The sequence below is a fragment of the Pezoporus wallicus genome, unplaced genomic scaffold (genome assembly GCF_028554395.1).
Source record: "Pezoporus wallicus isolate ANWC-B61680 ecotype Strahan unplaced genomic scaffold, APGP_CSIRO_Pwel_v1 contig_865, whole genome shotgun sequence".
NCBI classification, from domain to species: Eukaryota; Metazoa; Chordata; class Aves; order Psittaciformes; family Psittacidae; genus Pezoporus; species Pezoporus wallicus.
Window position 1 is genome coordinate 514,434 of NW_026636827.1, and position 24,308 is coordinate 538,741.

At 37.5% G+C, this 24,308-nt stretch overlaps 1 protein-coding gene across 1 annotated transcript in view; it reads left to right on the forward strand.

The window, feature by feature from the left end:
* LRP1B (LDL receptor related protein 1B) overlaps positions 1–24,308 on the forward strand; it is a 781,126-nt gene that overhangs the window by 401,958 nt on the left and 354,860 nt on the right. Inside the window, exons 3-5 of the mRNA XM_057401813.1 lie at positions 2,014–2,133; positions 3,426–3,554; positions 10,827–11,084. Coding sequence (XP_057257796.1) covers positions 2,014–2,133; positions 3,426–3,554; positions 10,827–11,084 — 507 coding nt within the window. The remainder of the gene's footprint in view (positions 1–2,013; positions 2,134–3,425; positions 3,555–10,826; positions 11,085–24,308) is intronic.

Genomic DNA, 24,308 nt, shown 5'->3' on the forward strand with positions numbered 1-24,308 from the left:
CAGAATTGGTGTATTCACAGCACTTCAGTTATATTTACTGTAAGGAAAATGCAACTGTTTTGTTGTTAAAAACCATCCTGCAAAGATTTAAAATCAATGTAATGCATCAGTTTTTGTGAAAAAATATGAGCAGATTGACTGGTTTTCCTATATTCCTATATCCTCTAATTTTCCTATAATGGCTATCACTTGCTTATTTGTTGTTGCTGTTCTCCAGCAGCCTTCATTGGCTGTGTACAGGTCCCGCTATTCTGCTTTAGGCTGCTGGCTGTCTGCATCCATTATGGAAAGAGTGCAAAGAAGCCAAGTCTGTTTGTGAGTCAGATAGTTATCATCCAGTAAAAGCTCCTGTCCGTATAGCATCAGACAAATATTTAAGAAAGACAATTATAGGTTGTGAAGGGTGACTGATCCATGTTTGCTTAGAAAATTAAATGTAGATGTTGATTTTATACAGATAGAAATATTAAATAAACAGATATCACCTTATCAGCTTTGGTTACAGCTCCCCACCTCAGCATGCAGTCCCATGTGAGGTTACCTTTAGGTAACCTGGTGTGCATTCTGCTTGGGACTTGTTCTTGGAAAGGTAAAACAAATTTGAGGACCGGACTAGGGACAAGAAGCAAATAAAGCTAGATATGGTCAAAAAACATATCTTCCTATTCACCATGCCACAAAAGGCAGAGAAATAACTCAGAAAACACTTGGAATTGGGCAGATTTAGGCAGTGGATGGTGTTTCAGCCTCTAGTCAGTCTGTAGATTACAGAATTCCCTGAAATAATAGCATGAAACCTCTCTTTTTTAGAATAGTTGCATTATAGTAATTAATAGCTTTGAGTGCCAGCCACATCCAGGCTCTCTTTCTCCCAGAATTTCAGCTTTATTTTGACACTGGCAGGCTTCCAGAATTGAAGCCCCACAGCTTAAATGTTGATGCTGACTCTTCTTCATATTCATTTGCATTCTACTCCCAAGTAGAACTCAATGAATAATTATCAGGTGAATTAAAACTGCCCACATATTAAAACACAGATTTGTCTTTTTCATTATGACATACCCAGTTATACTCCTGTAACAGAAACTTTCTTGTACATTCACAGGTTATTTTCTGCATGAAGGATTGAAAAATATCTTGAGATGAACTCCTTAGGCTATATTCCTCAATCCTTTTATTGTTTTCCTTGAGGAAAAAAAAATTTTTTTTTTTTAATGTATCTGTAAAATTATTGATACACGTCATACAGCTTGGCCCTGAGAAGAGTTTGAGATTTGGGGGGGTGGTGTGTTTATGCTTGGTGGGTTTCATGACTGAAAACATGACTGTATATTTCTACAATATTTCATCTGGTTTTTAGTGTCATGCTGATGGTACATATTTAAGCAATAGGTTCTAGGAGGGACTTCAGTAGCAATGACATATATAATGGCCACTGTTTATCCAGCTTTACGTGTCTGGTATTAAAATATTAAGACAGAATGTATTCCCATTGATTGCTGTGAAGGTTATATGTGTATCAGTAAATCAAAACAAGCTTTAAAAAGATAGAAAATCAATTGATATGAGGAATAGGAGAAACATAGATGTTGAAACCTTTCTCATAACCTTGGCTGTTTTTTATAGGTATAATCACACTGTTTTATCTTTGCTGGGGTTTTTGCTTGGTTGCTTTATTGTTTTTTTTTCAAAATCGTTGCTTTAACTGAAAATGACTGATTGGCAAAAAATGGATGTCTAAGCAGAGTAACAGTAGACCTCAATAATAAACCTCTGAGCAACTTTTGATAGCAATAAAATACTGATTTCTATTTATTAACTGCTGAAATGCAATTTTCAAAGCAAGCTTTTTGTAATGTATGTGTCATTTTTCCAAAAACAGCTAATACAAATGGTGGTGGTGCTTCCTTCCCAAGGCATGCACTTACATATAACACAAATTTTGTAAAATTTACAATTTAGCATTAATAAAAATGTTTAGTAACCTTTTGCTGTAACTGATATTATTTACAGAATTGCTACCCAAATGCCAACAGATGAATTGCCAATACAAATGTGCCATCACCAGGAGTGGCACCAGGTGTTACTGTGCCGATGGATATGAAACAAGCAGTGATGGAAGAAGCTGCACAGGTAAACAAGAAATGCACTGTGACATTAACAGCCAGGTATCCTGTCAAGCACAGTGAGCTGGCTCTGGGCTCTGTCAAAGGGCAGGCTGTCCAGCACAGCACACCTGTCTTCAAAGGTGTTTGACAGGAATGACCAGGGGTGCCTCTCCAGAATGAGAGTGAGCCCCACTCCTGACTCTTTGGTGCTCCTGTGCCCCAGCAGCAGGTATTCTTAAGTTACTGGAAGGAAAGCATCCTCAGCCAGGCCGGAGGAGGTGGGGAGCATTTCCCCCTGCTCAGACAAGCTTACAGCTCATTCACATGAGCTGCTTTCCAGACCAGGCTACCAGGAGATGCTGTAAAACTTGTAGTGTTTCACCTCATGCCCATAAAGTCACACCTAGATTAGAATCTGATAAATGAACACTCTGAGATCATACAATTTATTTGGGAATGTTACTTTGTGTAATTAATTGCAAACTGAAATTGGTGTTCTTTTCCATTTTTTAAATATATGACTTCTTAATTCTGTATCCAGGTATTTGTTTCTTGTTTTATTTTTTTCTCTTTTTATAATCATATTAGAGTTCTGTTGCCTTATGTATGTGCTCACTACCAATCACTCCTTTCTCTAAGTAATGGTGCTAAGCCAGATTCTTCATAAATGTAATTTATTATAAGTTCTTTTGGCCATGGGTGTCATGTTTTGTGATTAAAAATATATCTGAGGAAATAATTTCAACAGCAGTTTTTTTAAATGTCAGTTTAAGCCCTCAACCACTGTTAAATAGCATATCTTGATTTTATGGTATGCCCATGTACCCTAGTTGAGAAAATTGTTCTTTATATTTCTTAGAGAAATATATAGGTTTTGATGTAGTGGATGATGGTTTAATGTAGAAGCTGTGACAGTTCATTTAAGGAAATATAAGACATTGCCAGCATTAATAGGTTGAGAAAGATAAAATTCCCATTCTTGAAATGTCGCTTCATTCATCAGTCCTGATAACCAGTGGTCTCTAATACTAACAAGAACCCTAACATGATGTAGATACTGGATACTAATTGAAAAAAATGAAGGTTTATCTTTGAAAATTAATGCCTATTAAACTGGAAAACTCTTAGCCTTCTGTTTGGTTACTGGAGTGATTTCAACAGCCAACATCTGTGATAAAGTCACGGCCTGAGAAGGGGAAAACATAGAGCATCATACCGTAGTGACTTAATGACTTAAACTTTTATCTTAGGATTCTGATATATTGTTGAATTATTTTTTTTTCAATCATAAATGACATCTCATTAATGTCCCTTCAGATGTGAATGAATGTAACACATATGGAAGCTGTAGCCAGATGTGTGCAAACACAGATGGATCATACTCTTGCAGCTGTGTGGAGGGTTATGTGCTTCAGCCTGATAATAAATCCTGCAAGGCCAAAAATAGTAAGTTTTAACACCTTTTTACATTAATTAAAATATTTTGTGGTTTTGTCCTGTCTAGAGGATACATATGGAAAGATAGACAAACATGTGAGAGGTGGACTTTCCTTCACTCTACTACAAAGAGCCACACAATAACCTTTGGAAAACTTTTCATATATTACAACAGTACTCCAAGGGAAACGTTAGAAGTTATTATATGATTATTATTAATTAAAGTGAAAGACTCAATTCAGCCAAGATTAGAAGAGTTCCCAGTTTCCCTGTTCATAAATAAATGAAAGCTTTTTTTCCTCACACAAACAAAATAGGCTGTTTATGCTGGGAAGACAACAGAGATAGTGAGAAGACAGAGGAAATGATTGGGAGGTAATTGTACTCTTAGGATAAAAAAGACAGGAGATTGCTTTGTCCTTCGATATCCCAAGAGGTGAATTTTATGATATACATATTCATACTAGGCTTTTTATTTCTTACTGCATATTTTCATTAGTAATAGTGAATTAGGTATTTGAGGAAATCAGTGAATTATGTTTAAGGAAGTGATATTGTACACAATATCTTGTTATTCAGCATACTAAATTTACAATACTTTTATATTAAAAAGCCCCCAAAATCCTTAAAAATTAGTCAACATCCACAACGATTCAACACCCAAGTGTAAACCTGTGTTTGCTATATATTTTTAAAGTTTTCCTTTTTGTAGATATTTTGCCATCAGAAAATAGGAAGGTCTCCTGGGTTTTTTTGAGGCTTCCTCACATAAAGAGCATTGCTAAATAAATTGTTCTGACTTGAGCAACAGTATAAGATACAGATTTTTTACTTCTTGTACCAATTTTTATATTGATCCACACAATAGCTGAGATTTTTTTTTTCGTTAAATCCACAGAGAAGCATTGTGAGATAAGAAAGTCCACACAAAGTAAAAATATTTTAATATTCTTCCTCCTCCACTACATGAAAATCAGTAATGCAATTCTAGATCAGGAAATCCTCATGGTACCAGTACTAGTCTTGAGATAAGCCTTTGAGTTTCCCTTCTTAGATCCAGCAGTATGTGTAACAACTAAGTGTTGCAGTGAGCCGTCAGTGGCTGGATGGTCTTCATGAAATGAATCAGATTAACAAAGAAGAATGACTCTTCTGTATTTCCTAATACTTCATCATGTATTTCTTAATACTTCATCATGTTTATTTTACAGTACTTTTCACCTTTTCTTGCAATTTCAGATAAGAGTCACTCCTCGTTAATCAGAGAAATCACTGCAGGACAGTACAAATCAAGATGATGGTGCTGCAAAGAAATGAATGTTGATCATTGCTTTTTTTTGTGTGCGTGTGTGTAAACATAACTTTTCCTTGAATTACTGCTGGATTAAATTATCAATATGGTGAATATTTGGATCCAATACTTCCTAGAGCACAGAGATCAAAAAGACTCCTGGTACAGTAATTCAGGTCCTTCTATCACAGCACTCTGAAAGAGCTGCAGTGAGCAGCTTGTGTTGCTTTGCTGGTCCTGACTTACAGAATTGTTGAATAGTTTGGGTTAGAAGGCACCTTAAGATCATCTACTTCCAACGCCCTTCAGCAGCTTTAGCACAGCCTCAGAGCCCATGCCTGCATAACCGTCTTTCTGCACGTGGTATGGAACAATTAGCAAAGAACTTCAGAGAAGCTACTTTTTTCATACACTTCAGGCAGGCAAATGCTTGGCTGGGAAGGTGGTAAGGTCTTTCCCTCATTAAATTTTGCATTTTCTTCCTCAGCACATTTAAATAACTTTGGAGCTGAAAACTTTAGCTGCACGGTACCTTTGTGAAGCATGCTAAAACAATTGTCAAAACAGCTGGGGGCACACTATGTTTTTTTCCCAGACTTTTTAACCACACATTCTTTTATGAATAAAGAAACAGTTAATTACTTCTTCTGGGGTGAAAACTGAACAAAATAAAGCTCTGCTGAACAGAGTTTTAGAACCTCTTTGTTTACCAAGTTTGTATGCCTAGTTTGCAAGGCCTGCATTTGATGAAAACAATGTTTAAGGAAACAAAAAGACACAACTAGAAATTTTTTGCTGAGAAAAATTTCACTGAGAAATCTTCTTTCTTCCAGAAGTTCCTGGTATGTTTTATATCTGTATAGCCTATTTAGAGAGAAATTCCATGTGGTAAGAAACATTTGTCATGTAGATAAAGCTGGATAAACTGATAATGGCTTAAGCAAAAGGCTCTTTCTGATATTTAGAAAATATTCCATCACTTTGAAACTTATTTTACAACAGAGTTTTCTAAAATCTCATGGAACTAAGTTTTGATTCTTTAAAGATAAATCAGCCCAAATGTTTGGTACACTGTGGATAAACATCAAATACTAATTTCAAAATTAAACTGGACTGCATTTTTATAGAATCACAGAATGGTTTTAGTTGGAAGGGACCTTAAAGATCATCCATTTCCAATCCCCCTGCAATGGGCAGGGACACCTTCCACTAGACCAGGCTGCTGAAAACCCCATCCAACTGGGCCATGAATATTTCCATGGATGAGGCAGCCACAGCTTCTCTGGGCAGCCCATGCCAGTGCCTCACCACCCTCATAGCGAAAAGTTTTAATATCTAATCTAAATCTGCCCTCTTCCACTTTAAAGCCATTCCCCCTTTTCCTATCCCTACCTGCCCTTGTAAAAATTCCCTCTCCAGCTTTCTCATAGGCTTGTTTAGGTACTGGAAGCTGCTCTGCGGTCTTCCTGGAGCCTTCTCCAGGCTGAATGAGCCCAGCTCTCAGCCTGTCTTCATAGGAGAGGTGCTCCAGTACTCTGCCCATCTTTGTACCCTCCTCTGGATTCGCTCCAACAGGTCCACATCATTTTATTTAACACTATAAAAACATTTTTCATATTTTTATACAATGCTTGCATTGGTAAGGGCAAAGTACTTATCATTTACAATGCATACCTCAGGATGAAGGGGTTTTAAGCTGCTTGTAAGCACTGAATTCTGAGTTTTATCTATTTCATATCATTGCACTGGAAAAAAAAAAAGAAAAAAGAAGAAAAAAAAAAAAGGAGGTATTTCTGAATCTTTTCTTCCTGAACAGAAGTAGGGCTGCTGGCAGAGGAAAACACCTTATTTTCTGATTTATTGTGACATCACTTATTGATCTGTATTTTAGACAAGATCAGGTAGGAGGGAAATGCGAGTCATTCATCCTTTCCACTACTCTATCTTAGACATAATTCAAAGGAAGATGTTTTCATTTTAGTCAAGAGGGATGAATCATAAAACTTCCCTGGACTACAGAGCTATTCAATGCTTATCTTTCCTATGGAAAAAAAAAAAAAGCAAACAAACAAAAAACAACCCACCTCCAAAAAAAACCCACAAGAAAACCACCACAAAAAAAAAAAAAACCTTGTGAAAAAATAACCCATGAAGTCCAGTTATTTGAAAAGCTGTTGTCAGCTAACGGTAACTCATCCTAGATCTGCCCACTAAACTTTAAGCTTTGCAGATTCTGTTCTTGAGAAATAGACAAGCAGTTTTTGTGAGGGAGAAGACATGATTTTCATTTTGTTATTCATCTTCTTTTTTGTTTTTCACATGCGTTTTCCAATACAGTAAGATGCTTTTAATATTTATTTTCTTTTTCGTAGGAACCTTTAATACTTTTTTGTATATTTTTGTCTTTGAAATAATTTTCCTCTTTTTTAAAAAATAATTATGAAATCAGTTTTTATCTGAGCAACACTGAAATAAGCAGGTTACCTACCCTACTGTGAAAATACAATAACTGATTCAATCCAATGTACAGTCTGCTTGAAAAGTATAGTTTCAAGCTCAGTAATCTAGTGTCTGGATAAATTCTGCCAGAATGCAGAAGTATTTTTAACGTGTCATATTGCCTGCTGAGCAGAACCTCTTAGCAGTGCCACGAGTCCTCATGATTCCTTTGTCTGCAGCCAGTTTTGATTACAACTGTTGCTCAGGAAGCTTGTCAGTAATTCTTTTTCAAAATTCCCGTATGTCTTAGACATTAATACTAAAATGCATCCTTTCTCTGGAGTTTAATGAGGTATTAAATCCTTGTTACAGTTTTCAATGCATCAGTTTAAAACAGTGCAGGAAGGGATATGTTCCTCTATTGCAACCTCAAACAACTGAACAACCATGATGGCTTGGTAACTGCAAACAGCTCCCATATAGCTACCTTCTCTTGCAGTTTTTATAGATTGCAAAGGGTGGAACTATCTTACCTGACATAAAGTATAAAAGAATAATAATAAAGGATTTTTCACAAAGCTGCTGGTTGGGAAAGGAGTGTTTGAACCCAGAATTAGGCAGTGGGAAGGGAGAAGCTGAGCACGGAGCTGTTAGATGTAAGAAAAAATCCCCAAACATAGCAGAATGCAGATGGCAACACCCCTTTGTACCCCTCAGTGTGGAAAGTCTCTGGAGGGAGTTGGTGACAGACAGAAGCTCTTAAGTCTGGCTTTCTTCTTCTGCTGGGTAGCAGAAGTTGATAGGAAAGGAAGGAAAAGAGATTTACATACCCCAGCCACGTGTTGACTGCAAATGGACTTACCTGGCCAATTTCAAATAAAATGGCTTCATAAGAACCTCCATTGCTTTCTCTTTTGGAGAAGGCAAGACTGAGGAGCTTTGTTCATGGCTTACAGCACAAGGAGTTGTTTTAGAAATTAGTTCATTCTTTTCAGTTGTTAGGTACCTTCCATGAGTAAAAAAAAAATAATAATGATAATAAAAGAAGAAAACCAAAAAAGATGCGTATGAGAAGAGAAGGCTGGTAGTGGAGACCTCACAGCAGCCTTCCAATATCTGAAGGAGGCCTACAAGGATGCTGGAAAAGGACTCTTCATCAGGGACTGTAATGATAGGATAAGGGGTGATGGGTGTAAACTAAAACAGGGGATGTTAAGGTTAGATATAAGGAAGAAGTTCTTTACAGTGAGGGTGCTGAGGCACTGGAACAGGCTGCCCAAGCAGGTGGTAAATGCTCCATCCCTGGCAGTGTTCAAGGCCAGGTTGAACATGGCCTTGGGTGACATCGTCTAGGGTGAGGCTTCCCTGCCCATGACAGGGAGGTTGGAACTGGATGATCTTAAGGTCCTTTCCATCCCTAACTATCCTATCCTATCCTATCCTATCCTATCCTATCCTATCCTATCCTATCCTATCCTATCCTATCCTATCCCATCCTATCCCATCTTATCCCATCCCATCCCATCCCATCCCATCCTATCCTATCCTATCCATCTTATCCATATCCTATCCTGTCCTGTCCTGTCCATGAATTGGGGGAAGTGAATGTGAGGCTGATGGGGACAGTCAGTGAGTTCAGAAAGCAGTGCTACGGAAGTGTAGGTTTTCAGATGTCAGTGTGAGATCTACCAGGGAGGGAAAAAGGTAGAGGGTTACAAGGTAGAATATGCATGTGGAATGAGGAGCAATAGGAAAAGATTAAATGAAATTCCCTTTAGAAGGAATACATGCTGATCCCTTATAGAAAAAAAAAAAAAAAAGAAAAGAAGTTATTTACATGACAAAATTAAAAAAATCAGCAAACGAGCTGTTTCAATAAAAGCAGAGAGCACCAAAGAACAGAATTTAACGCCTGCTTCTATGGATTTGAGACCACTGAGCACTTTATTCACTGAAGCATTTTCTTCTTTTTAATCAGACTTGCTGATGAAGTATTATTTGTCAAATCCTTGTATTTATGCATTTTTTCCTCCATTTAGACAGCTGTAATTGCTTAGTAAAATTCTGAAAACTTCATTAGGTAGAATGTTCATTGAAAGTACCACATGTCAATGCAGCATTTAAACACTGATTTATTCCTTTGAATACAAGCAGATTCCACTGAGGTGAGAACTCTTGACTTGGCAACAGAAATATTTTTCACATATGCTTGCAATGGCAGTGTTCTAATAAATGTTCTATGGTTTAGGGTAATTTTCTACAATACAACATCCAAAAGTTTGCCCACTTGACAACTTTATTTCATTTAACAATTGAATGGGACAAATAGACATGTTGTAGTGATGTTGACCCTGTTGCAAAGGCCAGCTTTCCATTAAGTGATTCACATGAACATACCTCATTGCAATATTAGACAGCCTGTTCTTCCAGTTAAACCTGAAACGGTTTTTAGGGTCACAATATCTTTCTCTCACAGGGAATCTTTTCATAAGTTTCTGCATCAGCTCAGTCTTGGTTGGAGCAGAACTCTGAATGCTGAATGACATCTAATGTGGAGATTTTTCAAAAAGCAGTTTCTCTATCCTGTGTCTTAAACACAATTAAAGATACACCTAAAACAAGAACAGCAGCTTTTGTGCCAAATAGCACTTGTCATAGTGCTAAAAATATTTTGTAGCAATGAGAATTGTTTGTTCCTATGTGTGGATAATGTAACTCTTTCAAGTTTTAACTTAAACTGGAACATTCTGTATTTTAGGATGCATATTCCTCACTATAGGGGTATTATTGTTTGTTTCATTATTCACACATTGCTCAAATATTTTTATAAATTACTAGCAGGATTTCTAGGCAAAGTGATTCAGGTGAATGTGACACTTATATTGTATGTAATCTCTTAATATGAGTTGCTTCCTCATATTTTTGTTTGTTTATTGTAACATTAATAGTAACCTAGTGGAAAGACACATTCTCTGTTCCCTTTCTGCTCTTGGGAAACTCCACTGCATGGTGCTTTCTCCTTGATAATGCATGGTAGTAGGCCCGTCATCTCTATGATGTGGTCAGGTTTCATTGCATTGGGATTTTGTAAGATTGGGTTTAATTTTTTCAGCAGCATCCAGTCCTCAGTTTTTGTCTTATTATATAGATTCTAATATGGAAAGTACATTGCCATTTCATGTGTACTGATATGTTCTGCAGCTTTTCCTGTTCTTCATTCTTTAAAAATGCTAGCAGTCTGGATAGAAGGAATTTCCATGAGTTGTATTTCATTTTATGGCATAGGCATGAAAAATGTTGCAATAATGGTATTTGGAATTAAACAGAAGCTGTGGGGCTAGGGTAATTAATTTTCTTTAATGATGTGAGCCATTAGAACAACAGGATAAAATACACTAGTAATTTGGAATATATGATAGTTATGAAAATAAAAACAAAACCAATTTATTATATCTCTTAAAACATGCAGGTAAGAACATTAAAAATTACATTGAAAAAGTATAGTAAACACAGTCCATTAACCCTTTAAATTCTCTTTACTTTGTTTTTAGAGCCTGCTGATAGACCATCTCTTCTTCTGATTGCAAGCTCAGAAACAATTGAGGTATTACACCTTAATGGAAGCAAAATGTCTGCCAGAACGCCTGTAAAAGGGTCTGCAATTTTGACACTAGACTATAGCTACAAAGAGGACACCATTTGTTGGATTGAATCAAGAGATCTTTCAAGTCAGCTGAAGTGTACAAAGATAACAAAAGCTGGGAAGTTAACAGATGAATGGATAATAAACATTGCTCAGTATCTTCACAGTAAGTATTTGACAGTTTTAGTAAAATAGTGTCTGTCTTGGTGAACTGTCGCAGGAGCCTTCAGAAATATTCCGAAGTACTTTTATGTTTTCACTCCTATATATGTATACATATATATATCCAGTATATATCAACTAGACTAGACAAATCTGGCAGGTTAACAAATGCTTAGAGGGGTGGTGCCATAGTCAGGGGTTTGGTTACTTAGACCATGGAATTTGCTTTGGAAAGCTAGATCTACTGCAGGCTGATGAGGCCAGACTGACAAAGGAGAAGAACTGCTTTGGTAGGAGACTTGCCAAGCTGGTCAAGGTATCTTTAAACTAGATGTGTTGGGGGAGGGGAACACCAATCCATCCCAAAACTACCAGTCAGTTGCCAGCACCTATAACGAATGCTCAGAGCAATGCAGAGCTTCTCCAGACGCTCCAGCCAATGAGTTGGCTTTCTTCGGAGCTCAGCTCAGATGTCTCTATACAAATGCCCATAGATGTGCACACATCTAGAGGGATATAATATCCCTGGCATCATGGAAACATGGCGGGGTGGCTTCTATGACTGGAGTGTTGGAATGGAAACTTATAGAATCTTCAGGAAAGACAGGCCAGGCAGACAGGGAGGGGGTGTAACTATGTCAATGATAGGCTGGGGAGTCTGGAAGTCTCCCTGGGAATCGGTGATGGGCCCCTAACTGTGGGTTATGGCCAAAGGGAGAAATGTGGTGGTAAATGCTCCAATCCCTGGCAGTGTTCAAGGCCAGGTTGGACAGAGCCTTGGGTGACATGGTCTAGAGTGAGATGTCCCTGCCCACGGCAGGGGGTTGGAACTAGCTGATCTTAGGGCCCTTTCCAACTTGAACTATTCTGTGATTCTATGATCAATATTTATATCTATGCAAAGTTTTTAATGATGTACAGCCTTATAGACTAAATATAATGTGTGGAAGTTACTGTCATGGTTTAAGCCCAGTCGGTAACTCAGAAACCATGCAGCTGCTCGCTCACTCCTCCTTCTTCCTCCCCCTGCTCCCAGAGGGACAAGGAGGAGAACTGAAAGAATGTAACTTCCACGGGTTGAGATAAGAACAGTCCAGTAACTAAGGTATAACACAAATCACTACTGCTGCCACCAATAATAATAATGATAAGGGAAGAGAATACAACCGCTCACCACCCTCTGACTGATACCCAGCCCGACCGAGCAGTGATCTAACACCTCTGGGTAACTGCATCCAATTTATATTGTGGGCATGAAATGCTGTGGTATGGAATGCCTCTTTGGTTAGTTTGTCAGGTGTCCTGTCTCTGCTTTCTACTGGCTTCCCCTCCTCCCTGGCAGAGCATGAGACTCAGAAAGTCTTTGGTCAGATTAAACATTACTGAGCAGCAACTAAACACATCGGTGTTATCAGCGCTGTTCCCAGGCTGAAAGTCAAAACCACAGCACTGCACCAGCCACTAAGAAGGAGAAAAAAATGACTGCTACTGCTGAACCCAGAACAGTTACAAAACCAGCAGTGAAACAAAAAAAAGTAATGAAAAATGCTTCCTTTCCTCTGGCAAAGTAGTTCTACATGAAGCTTTAAAATGATTCTTTTCTACTGGGACAATATTAACAATGTATTAAAGAGACACATGCTTATTACATTTGCTGTCAATATCATAGGTATGTTAGTTCTTGAAAAATAACAAAATGTTTCATGACTTACTGGAAATAAATTGCTGCCTTTTTTTGCAATTACGGAAAAATAAATTAAAAAGACCTAAACTCATCATACAAAATTAGTCTTCGGCATTACAGCATTATTTCTCAATCAGCTTTTCAATTTGTGGAGTGTTCTTATCTTGTAAAGGAGGTGTTCATCCACTTAAGCATGTGAACAGACTGTACAAAAGCATGCACTCAAAAAATTACAATTTGCTTCATCTTCCACAGAAGAGATGTCCATAGATTGGCTTATAAACCACAGCACTGAGGAACACAACGGCGGTGTCAATAACAGGCTTCTAAAAGACTTGAACCTGAGATTGGACCTATGATTTTGAAAAAATCTTTTTAAGCAGAGATGAGCATCAAAGAACAGATCCTGCACTCTGACCATCCAGATCAGGAATATGGAAATAACAAATCTGATTATAGCTCTTAGGGGTGCATACCAATGTGATAAATTCTTCATAGATACTGAGTTTTAGATTTACAAGATAACTGCTGTGAGGTTTAGCCCTTTCTGCAGATTAAGTTTCTTCTACACCTATTTTCCTTATTATATATAGAAGAAAAAAAACAACAAAAAGCAATTCAGACTTTGGGGTTTGTTGTGTTTGGTTTTATTTTGCATGTATAGTTTTTTGGTTTGTTGGTTGGTGGGGTTTTTTTGCCTTCTTCCTATTTTATTCAAATGAGGGGGTTTTACTATTGTATTTTAGAGGGCTTTTCACACTTCAGATATCTAAAAGACCTAAAATTCTTGGTGGTAGTAATTGATTGTGCCTTTTATTTCACTCTGTTATTGGTATCTTATTTTATTTTCCTTTTATTAAGGACAATCAAATTAACTACAGTCCTTAGCAAAATTGGTTTTGCTGAACTGTATGTGTGTTTGTTTTGTCACTTACCTTCATCATCAGAGTGGACCTTAGCACTATGTTTTGTAATTCTTTCCTGGGCTCTCCCTCTGTTCTCTGCATGTAAAGAGAATTGCTAATCTCTGTGGTGTTCAGATCTGCAATAGTGCATCTGTTTGCAAAATTAAGTCTGTATGATGGGTTTGAAATGAATACAGTGCCTGGAATTAATGAGCTAATCATTTTTCATAGTGGTAACACACATCAGCCTGTGGTCTCTAATATTCTTCTGAAACTTCACTGGAATTGTTCAGTCTTGTTTAAATGAAGAACAGAAATTTCTATGTATATGAATCAACTGCAGAGACTTGTTCCAACTTCTTATTTAATTTTGATTTGGGAAATAGTGCTTGGAGACTTAGAGGAATATTGCTCGGAATCATTTAGAGTTCTAACTGACAAAATCTAGCAGATTTAGCTGTGATGGTGTTTTTCTCAGGCATGTGCATCCACAGATGTGCTTCTTAGGTTGCTGCAGTGGAGCAGCATCAAATCCCACGGTCTCAGCATGACTTCTGAGAGGGGGAATTAGTCTGAAAGCTTCTTTTGTCCTTCTCCTGCTCACAGCTCTGAAGTGAATGGTCTCAACAGACTGGTCCACTGTGGCATCTGAGGCATGATACAGCATGGGCTCAGATGAACATGCTGCTCCATATGGGAATAACAACTTCCAAAGGTTCTATCAGAACTCATCTGCTGAAGATTTGTTGATTTTTTTTCCCCTAGTACTCAATATAGAAATTATCCAATCGATTTGTATGTTCTCTTCCAGACATAGATCTTGAGTTATGCACGCAAGGACATGGCAGGAGTCTCATGTTACGGTACCTATTATATTTGCCTGCACACATGTATAGGTCATTTTGTAGGTACTGCAAAACTGAGTTTTAGTTTTTAAATTCTTCGTTCTCTTCCCTGCACCTCCTGTTACTCATCAGATGATTTCTGTTATTTCTCTTCATCATAAACACATTTACATATATATAATTTTAACTTTGTCAAGAATTTCATCTTGAGCATTTTCAAGTGTAATTATGTTCTCTGACAGCTCAAGCCAAATAAATGGTCATGCCCATAGAGTTGCACATAAAAAAGGAAGGTCTGTTCTTCATAGGAGACTTTTTTCTCTGTGTTTGTGTATAACCAGAAAGAGGATATTCCTTAAAGTATTAGGAAAAATACTTTTTTTTTTTTTTTTGGGGGGGGGGAGAAGAAAAAGTAGAAATCAAAAGGTGTTCTTAGCAGTGTTTGTGGATTTTTGTTTTTTTTAATATTTTTTTTTGTAATCTTGGGCTTCTAATACATTCTTTCTCTTAGTAGAAGAAAACATGTTATCTGCATATGACACAAAGAGTGGGACATATGACACTACAAGAGTTACTAGTCTCCACTGAAAAAAATTACTTTGAATAAGACCAACTCAAGCAGTCCCAATCCATTTGTATAAATCACTTTACAAAGTGATTGGGGCTGATTTAGTTGGTCTTATTCAAAGTGCTTTTTTTAGTGAAGGCAAGTAAGTCTTGCACTTATGAACAGACTATGTAGATCATGTTTTAAGATGGGAGACTACATTGAGGAAAGCAGGGACTATGAAAATTACTTTGTTTTCATTATAGGTCAGATAGTACCAGTTCCAGGTAGTGATCATAAGCTTTGGATTCACAGAAGAAAAGAAATTACAGTACTTTAGCATTCTCCCTCAAAAGATGGTGCAATACAACTTCATTTCAGTGTGCATGTGTTATAGATGGACACAAACAGGTTGCTTTGAAGAGCAGTGTTACCTTGGCCGATATCTGTACCTTATTCTGTATGAGGGTAAAGAAGGTGGAGATTGTGATCCCGCACTCAGGTGTTGCTTGCTGCAGGAGAGCGGGGTGCAGTGATGGTATTCCATACGCTGAATTATTAAGGTGGCTTCAGTCTTGTAAGATTTATTGTATCATGAATAGGTTTTATTTGACAGGTTTATAATTTTAAATAAGGATACATTTCTGTAGGCATGGTACTGTCAGCGCAGCCATTCTTGTCTTAGCCAAGGCCAGGCACTGGCATTTTGTTTCATCTTTTTAAAGCCTAGAAGTTTTTGGAGGCGAAGCTGGAAAATCTCCTTTTGGAAAGATTTATGCAGGCAGTGTCAGAGCCAAATAGGATTTCAGGGAAGATTCTCCCATGAGGGAGGCTTATGCAACCACTGCTCATAATACTGGTTATGCTTCTTGACACTTTACACTAGCTCATATAGTCCACTTCCAGTTAATACAGCAAGACTCTCAGGAGCAATCATTTATGTAAAGTGCTACTTCTAGGACCAAACTAGCAAAAATTCTTTTTAATGGCAAGAATGTAGAAAATCTCTTACAATTTTCTTCCCTTCCAAAGCTGTGATGTGTATCTTATATTAATGCTTTTGTGTGTTGGAGTTGGGGGTTGCAAGACAGAAGGGATGACAGAATCTCCTTCTTCCTCATTTTAATAGGCATTTTGCATCTTCATTACAAGTGCCAAGCACCTTACATGCTCTCCAAACAAGCACCAGGCAGCCACTATTCTTCTGCAGAATATAACAAAATCTCTTCTGGGACAATGCTTCAGAGGATATTTTCTGCTTGGCTGATACTTGATTCAGGTTTTCTTTGGCATTTAGTTATCACAGTACACCAGTACAAATCCTGCAATGCCTGTGTTTAACTTTCCTACCTTGTGGTGATTTATACCTCCAGGCAGTTGATCATACATTGCCTTGGAAGGCACACAGGCTTTTCTGTTGGCAGATGTGCTTATGCAGGACTTACCTGGATGAAAAGAAACATCTTGTTTCTTCTGTGCTAATTCAGTTTTAGTCTAGCTGCCTTCCCTAGCCTGCCATACCAGAACACAAGGGAAATGGTTTCCAAGACTGGAAACACGTGATGGGCATTGAGGATCACCAGTCTCCTCTGGGTAGTATTTGCCTCTCTTCTTGTGAAACTAAGCACCTTTGTCTTGCCCTCATCATCACAAGCCAAAGCTGACTTACTGGCTCTCCCACTTTGTGGATATAATTGCTGTGAGGACCATTTAACAGGAAGCCCAGATGTTTTGACCGGGATCCAACAGTTTCTTTTATTTACATTCCTGTTTTCTTCCCTGGTTTTGGTTTTCCTAGTTACCCCACTACCCCCTCACCTAACCCCCTTCCTAGTAGTGATTATCCACAACTACTAGTGCTCTGTTCAGAATAGCTACAGTTATTTAGCTTGGCATTGATGAGGCTCAGTCATTGAAGGGAACTCTAGGAAGGGATCATCTAGGATGATGCTTCTGTCAGCAACTTTCCTGTGAAGTTTCTGTGAATATTTGTGAGAAATCAAAGTTTGGCTTACTCAAGAGGAGAACAACTGTGAAGATCTGTGGGAGGTGTCTGTTCTTACACAGAGTCTGCCCCAAACTTGTCCCCACACAAACATTATAAGCCATCATATAGTTGTAGAATGTGGTTTTCTTTTTCTTCTGTGATAGGCAGCCCAGGCTTACAAACCTCTTAGAAGATGAGCAGAAATTAGAAGGTTTCATGTCAAAGATCAGTTATACCTCACATGGCACTTCAGTAGTGCTTAGATCATCTGATACAGTAATGGGAGGCAGAATAGGGTGTGATAAGAGTATACTAGAGAAATACCACAGCACACTTCTCTGATATATGGCACTCACTCAGCACTCCTAGAACCCTGGCTGATACAGTATTGCTGTTCTTGCATTTCTGGGAAGACTCAACAAATGATTTTTCTGGGATTAGTGACCTTTCTTATTTTGTCCAAAGCTGGTTTTGGGTTGTTTTGGGGTTGGTTTTTTGGTTGTTTTTTGTTTGTTTGTTTTCTTTGTCTTTTTAATTTATAGTGCCAATATCTCATTCTTAAGTGCTCTGGACAGAGCCACCATTAAATGAACAAAACTAGGATATTTTTCTCATCAATTTCATGTTTATTCAGCTTGAATTTCCCACATGCTTTTATTGCTTAGTCACTCAGTAGCTCGAGGTCCTGCAGTTCCTCTTTACTATTTCAAGTGTTGTTATTTACCCAACTTCCACAGTTAATCTTTCATTGACATCAGCTCAAAATTCTATGCTTAGCAAAGCTGGCTTACTGTCTGTTTTCTTTTTTATATAGTTTTCAGTGTATAGATATATGTATATTCAGTAGTAATACCTGTACTCAGACTGAGTTCAGAAAGTAAAATGTCTTTTTTCAATGGCATTTCTCAGTGCAAATTTTTGATTGCTGTGTTGTTCTCTGCTCCACCCCTCCCCTCCTTTAAACTCCTAGGCCGTGCCTGGAACAGTCTCCTGAATGCTGTCTCTGCAAAGACTGCATCTCTTCGTGTCCTTATTCTCAGTGCCGCATTGTCACACGCCGTTTTTTTACCAATTTTCCAGCTTCCTAGCTGACCACTTTTGGACTTCTGTCTTAATTAGCTTAATTTTTGTCATAACAGTGGGGTATGACTGTATCATTTGTGCCTTCTTTACATCCCAACCCCTCATTGATAGAAAGGCTCTTTACCACAGAGGTAATCCAAGAGCAAACAAGCCATCTCCCTCAGTAGCAGAAGGATTTTGTAAATAAAATATGAACACTTTTTCATAGTGTCAGTAACCATGTAAATTTATCTTTATCAGGCATTATTCTGGGGGACTGTTCCTCTCTGTCAAACTGAAGTATTATTCTGCTTGTAAAACAGTAACATTTGTATTTTTAACAAGGTTTTGAAGATAGAATAAAATAACTGAGGGGACTATAAAGATCTAATTTATAGATACTTAGGTTGCCGCAAATATAAAATGCACAATTTTGTAGTGAATATTTTAAAAATGCATTTGTATCCCCAGATATAAGAATAACGAAATATCAGTAAAACCAAACCAAAACAAAACAAAAAAAAACCCCAAACTAAAAACCAAACCAAACCAAACCACAACAAAAAAAAACCCTCAAAAACCCCCAAAGCAAAACAAAACAAGAAACCCCAAACAAACAAAACACAACTAATAATGGATATTTCATTGGACTAGACATCCATATGCACCGTTTTGGATTCATTTTTGTTTTTACTTACTATCCACTGGAACTATTCTTTGTGATACAATTTTCACGAAGACTGAACTTGCTGTGCTTCTTTAAATCCACCGTGGATTTCAATAATGGGCAGATGTTCAGGGACACACATAGTGCCACCTTCTCGGAGATCAGCGAAGATCTTCTCTGACTGCAGTAGTGTTTAAGTAGGTTTTTTTGCTGTCTGCTGAAACCAGGAAGTCCTTTTTCTTTTTTTTTTGTAGCATGCTGCAAATGAAACAAGAACAGAATCGTGTTCTCTTTTACAACCCAAATGTCGACTCTTTTCTGATCCAATGCAGGACCTAAGTAGCTGTCTAACTATAGTAGTTGTTAAAAGTCCTCTGCTGTTTATGCTTTCAGACTCTTGAGATGTTCTCAGCATTCTCACATAACTTTGTTTTCTGCCTTTGTTTTAAGAAAGATGTGTATGGGATATATATGAGACATATAGTTATGACCTGCCCATTTCAATAAAACTGGTTATTGAACTTGGGGCTTCAGATACACACTTTCAGAAACTGTCTTCAGTGGCAATAGAACATCTGATTATATTGTGGTATTAGATATCTTCAACTAATTATATGTGTCAGCTACTTTAATTTTCTACTGGTACTTTATTACTTCATTTATAAATTGCACTTTTTTCATGATATTGCTGTGTTTTTCTTCTTAAGTGGAGATATTTGTTTTTAAATTCATGTCACATAGAATGATAATCATGTTTGCATCAATTAGACTAACTGAGAGCAAATTTGCCATATACGTTAAGATACTAACTTATTAATGCAAATATTTTATTCAGACTTCATAAAAATAACAACCTTGAAGTCACCAAAAGTCAACTGAAAAAGAAAAACAACCTGCTACAATTTTGGGGGGAAACAGTAGGAAGAAAAAATATCTTCTTACATGTCTTGTGCAGTAAAAAGAGTATGAGAATAAAAACACAGGCATTGTGAGTTGTGGGCTATCTGGCGGCCCCTACTAGTTGCTGTGGTTTGTAACTCATATTTAGATATAATGCTGTGTAGTGCTAAGTGGAAAAGGGTAAATAAAGATCACGTTTCATAAATGACTGAGAAATTGCATTAATCCATGTAAATCTGAAATTAGAAGCTACATATCTGATAAAATAGAAAACAGTTGCAGCATCTTTATCACTGCTTTTTAAGAAATTATAGGCTAGTCTGCTTTCTGTACTCACTGTAGCCTGGGTATTTTTGTGCTGTGCTATAGTCTGACAGACATGCCAAAGAGTCTGAACACATCAGGATAAGATAAAGGGCTCGCTCCTTACTCAGTGCTTTATCAGCAGCTCTTGCAGAAAGAGGAATTGCATGTTTGCGAAAGTTGATAAAACTGTGATTATTATTTACACTGCGATGGGCATGACGAATAAAAACAGACATCTGATGTGGGGGTTTAATATATGATTGCATTTTTCAGTTTTTAACTACTTTGAATGACAGAAGCAATGACTTGCTCAAAAAAGTACTATCTCCAGTTCACAGAAATATTTTTGTCTTCTCAATCCACAAAATTTACATTGTGTATTTCTACTTTGAATCAAGTGAATTTGATTTAAAACTTTCTTTTGACTTCAGCTTCAGAGTAGAACTTGAAATGCTGAGAACCTTATGGATCATGTCAGCATCAGGGAATAATGAGAATAATTAGAAAGAACAAATCCTATCCTTTTCACTATTTGTCATTTAGGTTGAATAAAATAAAAGTTTGGCTTTGGTTTAAAATTTTAATAGTGGTTTTAGTGAAGCACTTATTCGGAAATTGAAAAAAATACATATAACAAATCTTTTAAGTGGAGTACATCACCTTTGCTAAAGTCAGGCTTAAGCTATATAAATTTCCTATTTTTATGGAAAAAAAAATGCATTTTTAGGGCAAGTAGTTAAATGAGAAGGACAAAATACGCAGAAGGGTTGGTCTGTTTTCGCAAAGCTGAAGCGCGGCATTTTATCAACATGTCAAAGCAGCTGCAGTTTGATGAGTTGGGTTGGGCATTCACCATGACAGGTCTCAAGCTGATGCTAAAGTTTGGGTAGTCTTTGCACGTGTAATTGCATAAAATCTCTGTCACACTGTAAGCAAAAATAATGAGCTGATTGAGGAGTGTGTGGGGATACCTGCCACAATTTGCAATTTCAGAGTCTCTCGCTCTATTTGGTATTTTTGGACTTGCTTTATGTCATTTGTTGCTATTTTACTTAAGTATATCATTCCACTTTTTAATATCATAGAATCATAATTCACAGAATGATTCAGGTTGGAAGGGACCTTAGAGATCATCTAGTTCCAACCCCCTGCCACATCTGGGGACATCTTCCACTAGACCCAGTTGCTCAAAGCGTTGTCATCCAGCCTGGCCTCAAACACTTCCAGAGATGGGGCATCCACAATTTCTTGGGGCAGCCTGTTTCAGTGCCTCACCACCCTCACTGTATAATATGGGGGAATATTTTTATATTTATATATAAGCAGATAAGTATAATGTGTTTTAAAAGACCAGTGCTGTTTCTCTTCCAGTTATGAATGCACTGAAATTAAGTATTTTTGGTTTAAGACTTTTTGGAGGATTCATTGAGTCTGTTCAGCTAGTTGCAAGATTCAGGTTTGTTTTGAATAGTCATAACCATTGCATTAGCTTCAGAAATGAACCCATTGGAAAAAGGCAACTCAAGTAAGATGTAGTGGGAAAACTTATACCAGTCTGTGAAAGCACTGTAGTCATCCTCTGTCTTCCAAAATAATTGGTTACATTTTCAGCTTTTCATTGTTTTTCCGTTTGCAAACATACTTGGATGGACAATTATTCTTTCATAAAGTAGACTGAGCAAAAACTGTATTTGAGGATAGTTGCTCTGACAAGAATTTAACCATCACGAACTGTCAAATTGTTTGCCTTGTGAAAGGCAAAGCCAGCTGCTGGATGGATGGATGCTGGGTATAGTGAAGGCAGAACAAGGGCAGCACCTGGCGCTGTGCTCCTGCTCTGCTCTTGAACACAGAGAACATTAACGCCATGTATTTTGCTGGGGAATTACCCATTGCAGAAGTAATTTAACATTAGGATAGGAAAAAAAAAAATATTACTACAAGGAAGACAAGAGCATACCTTGCAGAGGGGACGTGGAGGAGAGATGCAATGCATATTCATGTCTTCCCTCTGTATTTCTTTGCAGATGTTGGGAGAAACTCTTTTTACTGTTTGCATGAAAGGAGGAGTGATTTAGGAAGAAAGGCAATATGCTGGTAGTCAGGAGACCACTGTTTTTCCCTGAGACTTACAGGGTGACATTTAACAAGTAATCTTGTCTTTTTGCCTCTAAATGTAAAATGAGAATAACAGTATTTCCAGATGGCATAGGGATGCTGTGAGGTTTAACAACTGAAACACTAAAATGATAGGGGATGCAAAAGGTGGGAGTGGTTAACACAAAGTACACAAAACTTTTGTGGCTGAGGAGAGGTGGAATTATGGTTTTATATCTGTCTAAAGTGGCTAGTTTTGGAAAGGGCTGGAAGCTTTCTGAAAGAAAAGTTCAAATTCTGCAAATATAGGAGCACTGAGTTTGAGCCATACTGCTGGAAGCAATAGCTATGTGAGTGTTTCATGAGATTTTTAATGGGATCCATGGTGGTGTATCATTTTAAATTAACGCTCAGGTAGACCAACACTTGGATCCCACCACTATAGTGATAGAATCAAACAAACAAAAAACCCAGTGTCCTGATGTCTGGTTGAAAATGGATAGAAAAATAATGAATACATAACTAAACCCATGAGTTATTCTTATTTCTTGCATTACTGAAATAAGTTAGGAAGAAAATAATTTTTCTTTCTTTTTTTTTTTTTTTTTTTTTTTTTTAGTGCATCAACAATGCCTGTATTTTAAGTCTGGGCAGTTATCTGCATGTTGTTCAGGCCATGTATAATTAATAACAGTCTTCTCAAAGATTACTATTTTCATACTGAAAAGATGCAATAAATGGATGAAAAAAAAAGGACAGATTGGAAGAAAAGGAAGATGAGGCAATGATTAAATACGCATGCATTTGTTACAGTCAGTTTCCATGAAGGGTTTTGTTTGTTTTGCTCAAACTAAAATCTGAGGCAGGCAACACTACTGGGTACCTACAGTGGATTGGAGTGTTTTGAAGAAGTACAAGCATACTGATGGCATCAGGTGATACCTCTGTTAGAGGGAGGGAAACAATCAGGAAAACAGCATAATATTCTTTAATATATAAAGCAATTATTCTTTTTCTTTCTTTAGCAACCCTAAAAAAAGATGCTGTCTCATCTAGGAAGGTACATGACATGTTGTTTCAGAGACATTATGAGGTATATATTTGCTAACCGTGCAGGGTATATGTTTTATAATTGAAGATTTTTATTTTATTTTCTAGTATTCAATAAGTCATAATTCTGAATCTGGATTTAAATTGGACTCTATGCAGATTTTAATATTATTTTAAACAAATTATGTAATAAAATTATTTTGGGGGGTTTTTTTGAAGTGTAATGTCTTCTTGTCCTCTCCTAGTATGTTTGAGATGAAGAGAAAAACTTTTGTGCCCAATATGAATATATCTATATATCTGAACCAAATACTCTATGGTCAGTATTACCATCTGATTAAAATTGAATATAATAGTGCCCTTTGGGGAAAAGAAACAGATTGATTTATAGCACTAAGTCATGTCATGTAGTGCATATTCATATTGTCTAGACCATATATTGTTAATAGCAACTGTATTGACCTGAAAATTAAATTGCCCTACCAATTTATAATCTACCATTTACCTGCAAGAAACTGCAGCATGCTGCAGATCCTATGAACCTGTGTTGTCTGACAAATGTTACCTTCTATCAGAGATGTGCAACATTTTCCTTTGTTCTTTAACCCTTTCTTTAAGAGCTGGCAAAGATAACTACTTCTACATTATTCCCTCAAAAGCATTCCTTAAAGCACCATTGCCTATCTCTGGTATTAAAATGTTCTGGAAGTTATCTTCACAGAATCATAGAATGGTTTGGATTGGAAGACACCTTAAAGATCATTCAGTTCCAGCCCTTTTGTCATTGGAGAGGTGCTCCAGCCCTCTAATCATCTTCATGGCCTCCTCTGGACTCACTCAAGCAGGTCCACGTCCCTCTTGTGTTGGGGCCCCCAGAGCTGGACTCAGTAGTGCAGGTGGGGGTCTCACCAGAGCAGAGGGGCAGAATCATCTCCCTTGGTCTGCTGAACACGCTCCTTTTATTGCAGCCCAGGATGCAGTTGCTTTCTGGGCTGTGAACGCACCCTCCTGGCTCATGTTCAGTTTCTCACCAAGCAACACGCCCAAATCCTTCTCCACAGGGCTGCTCTCAATCCAATCTATGTCCTGCCTGTAGCTGTGCTTGGGATTGCCCCAACCCAGGTGCAGGACCTTGTACTTGGCCTTGTCGAACTTCATGGGGTTGGCACTGGCCCACC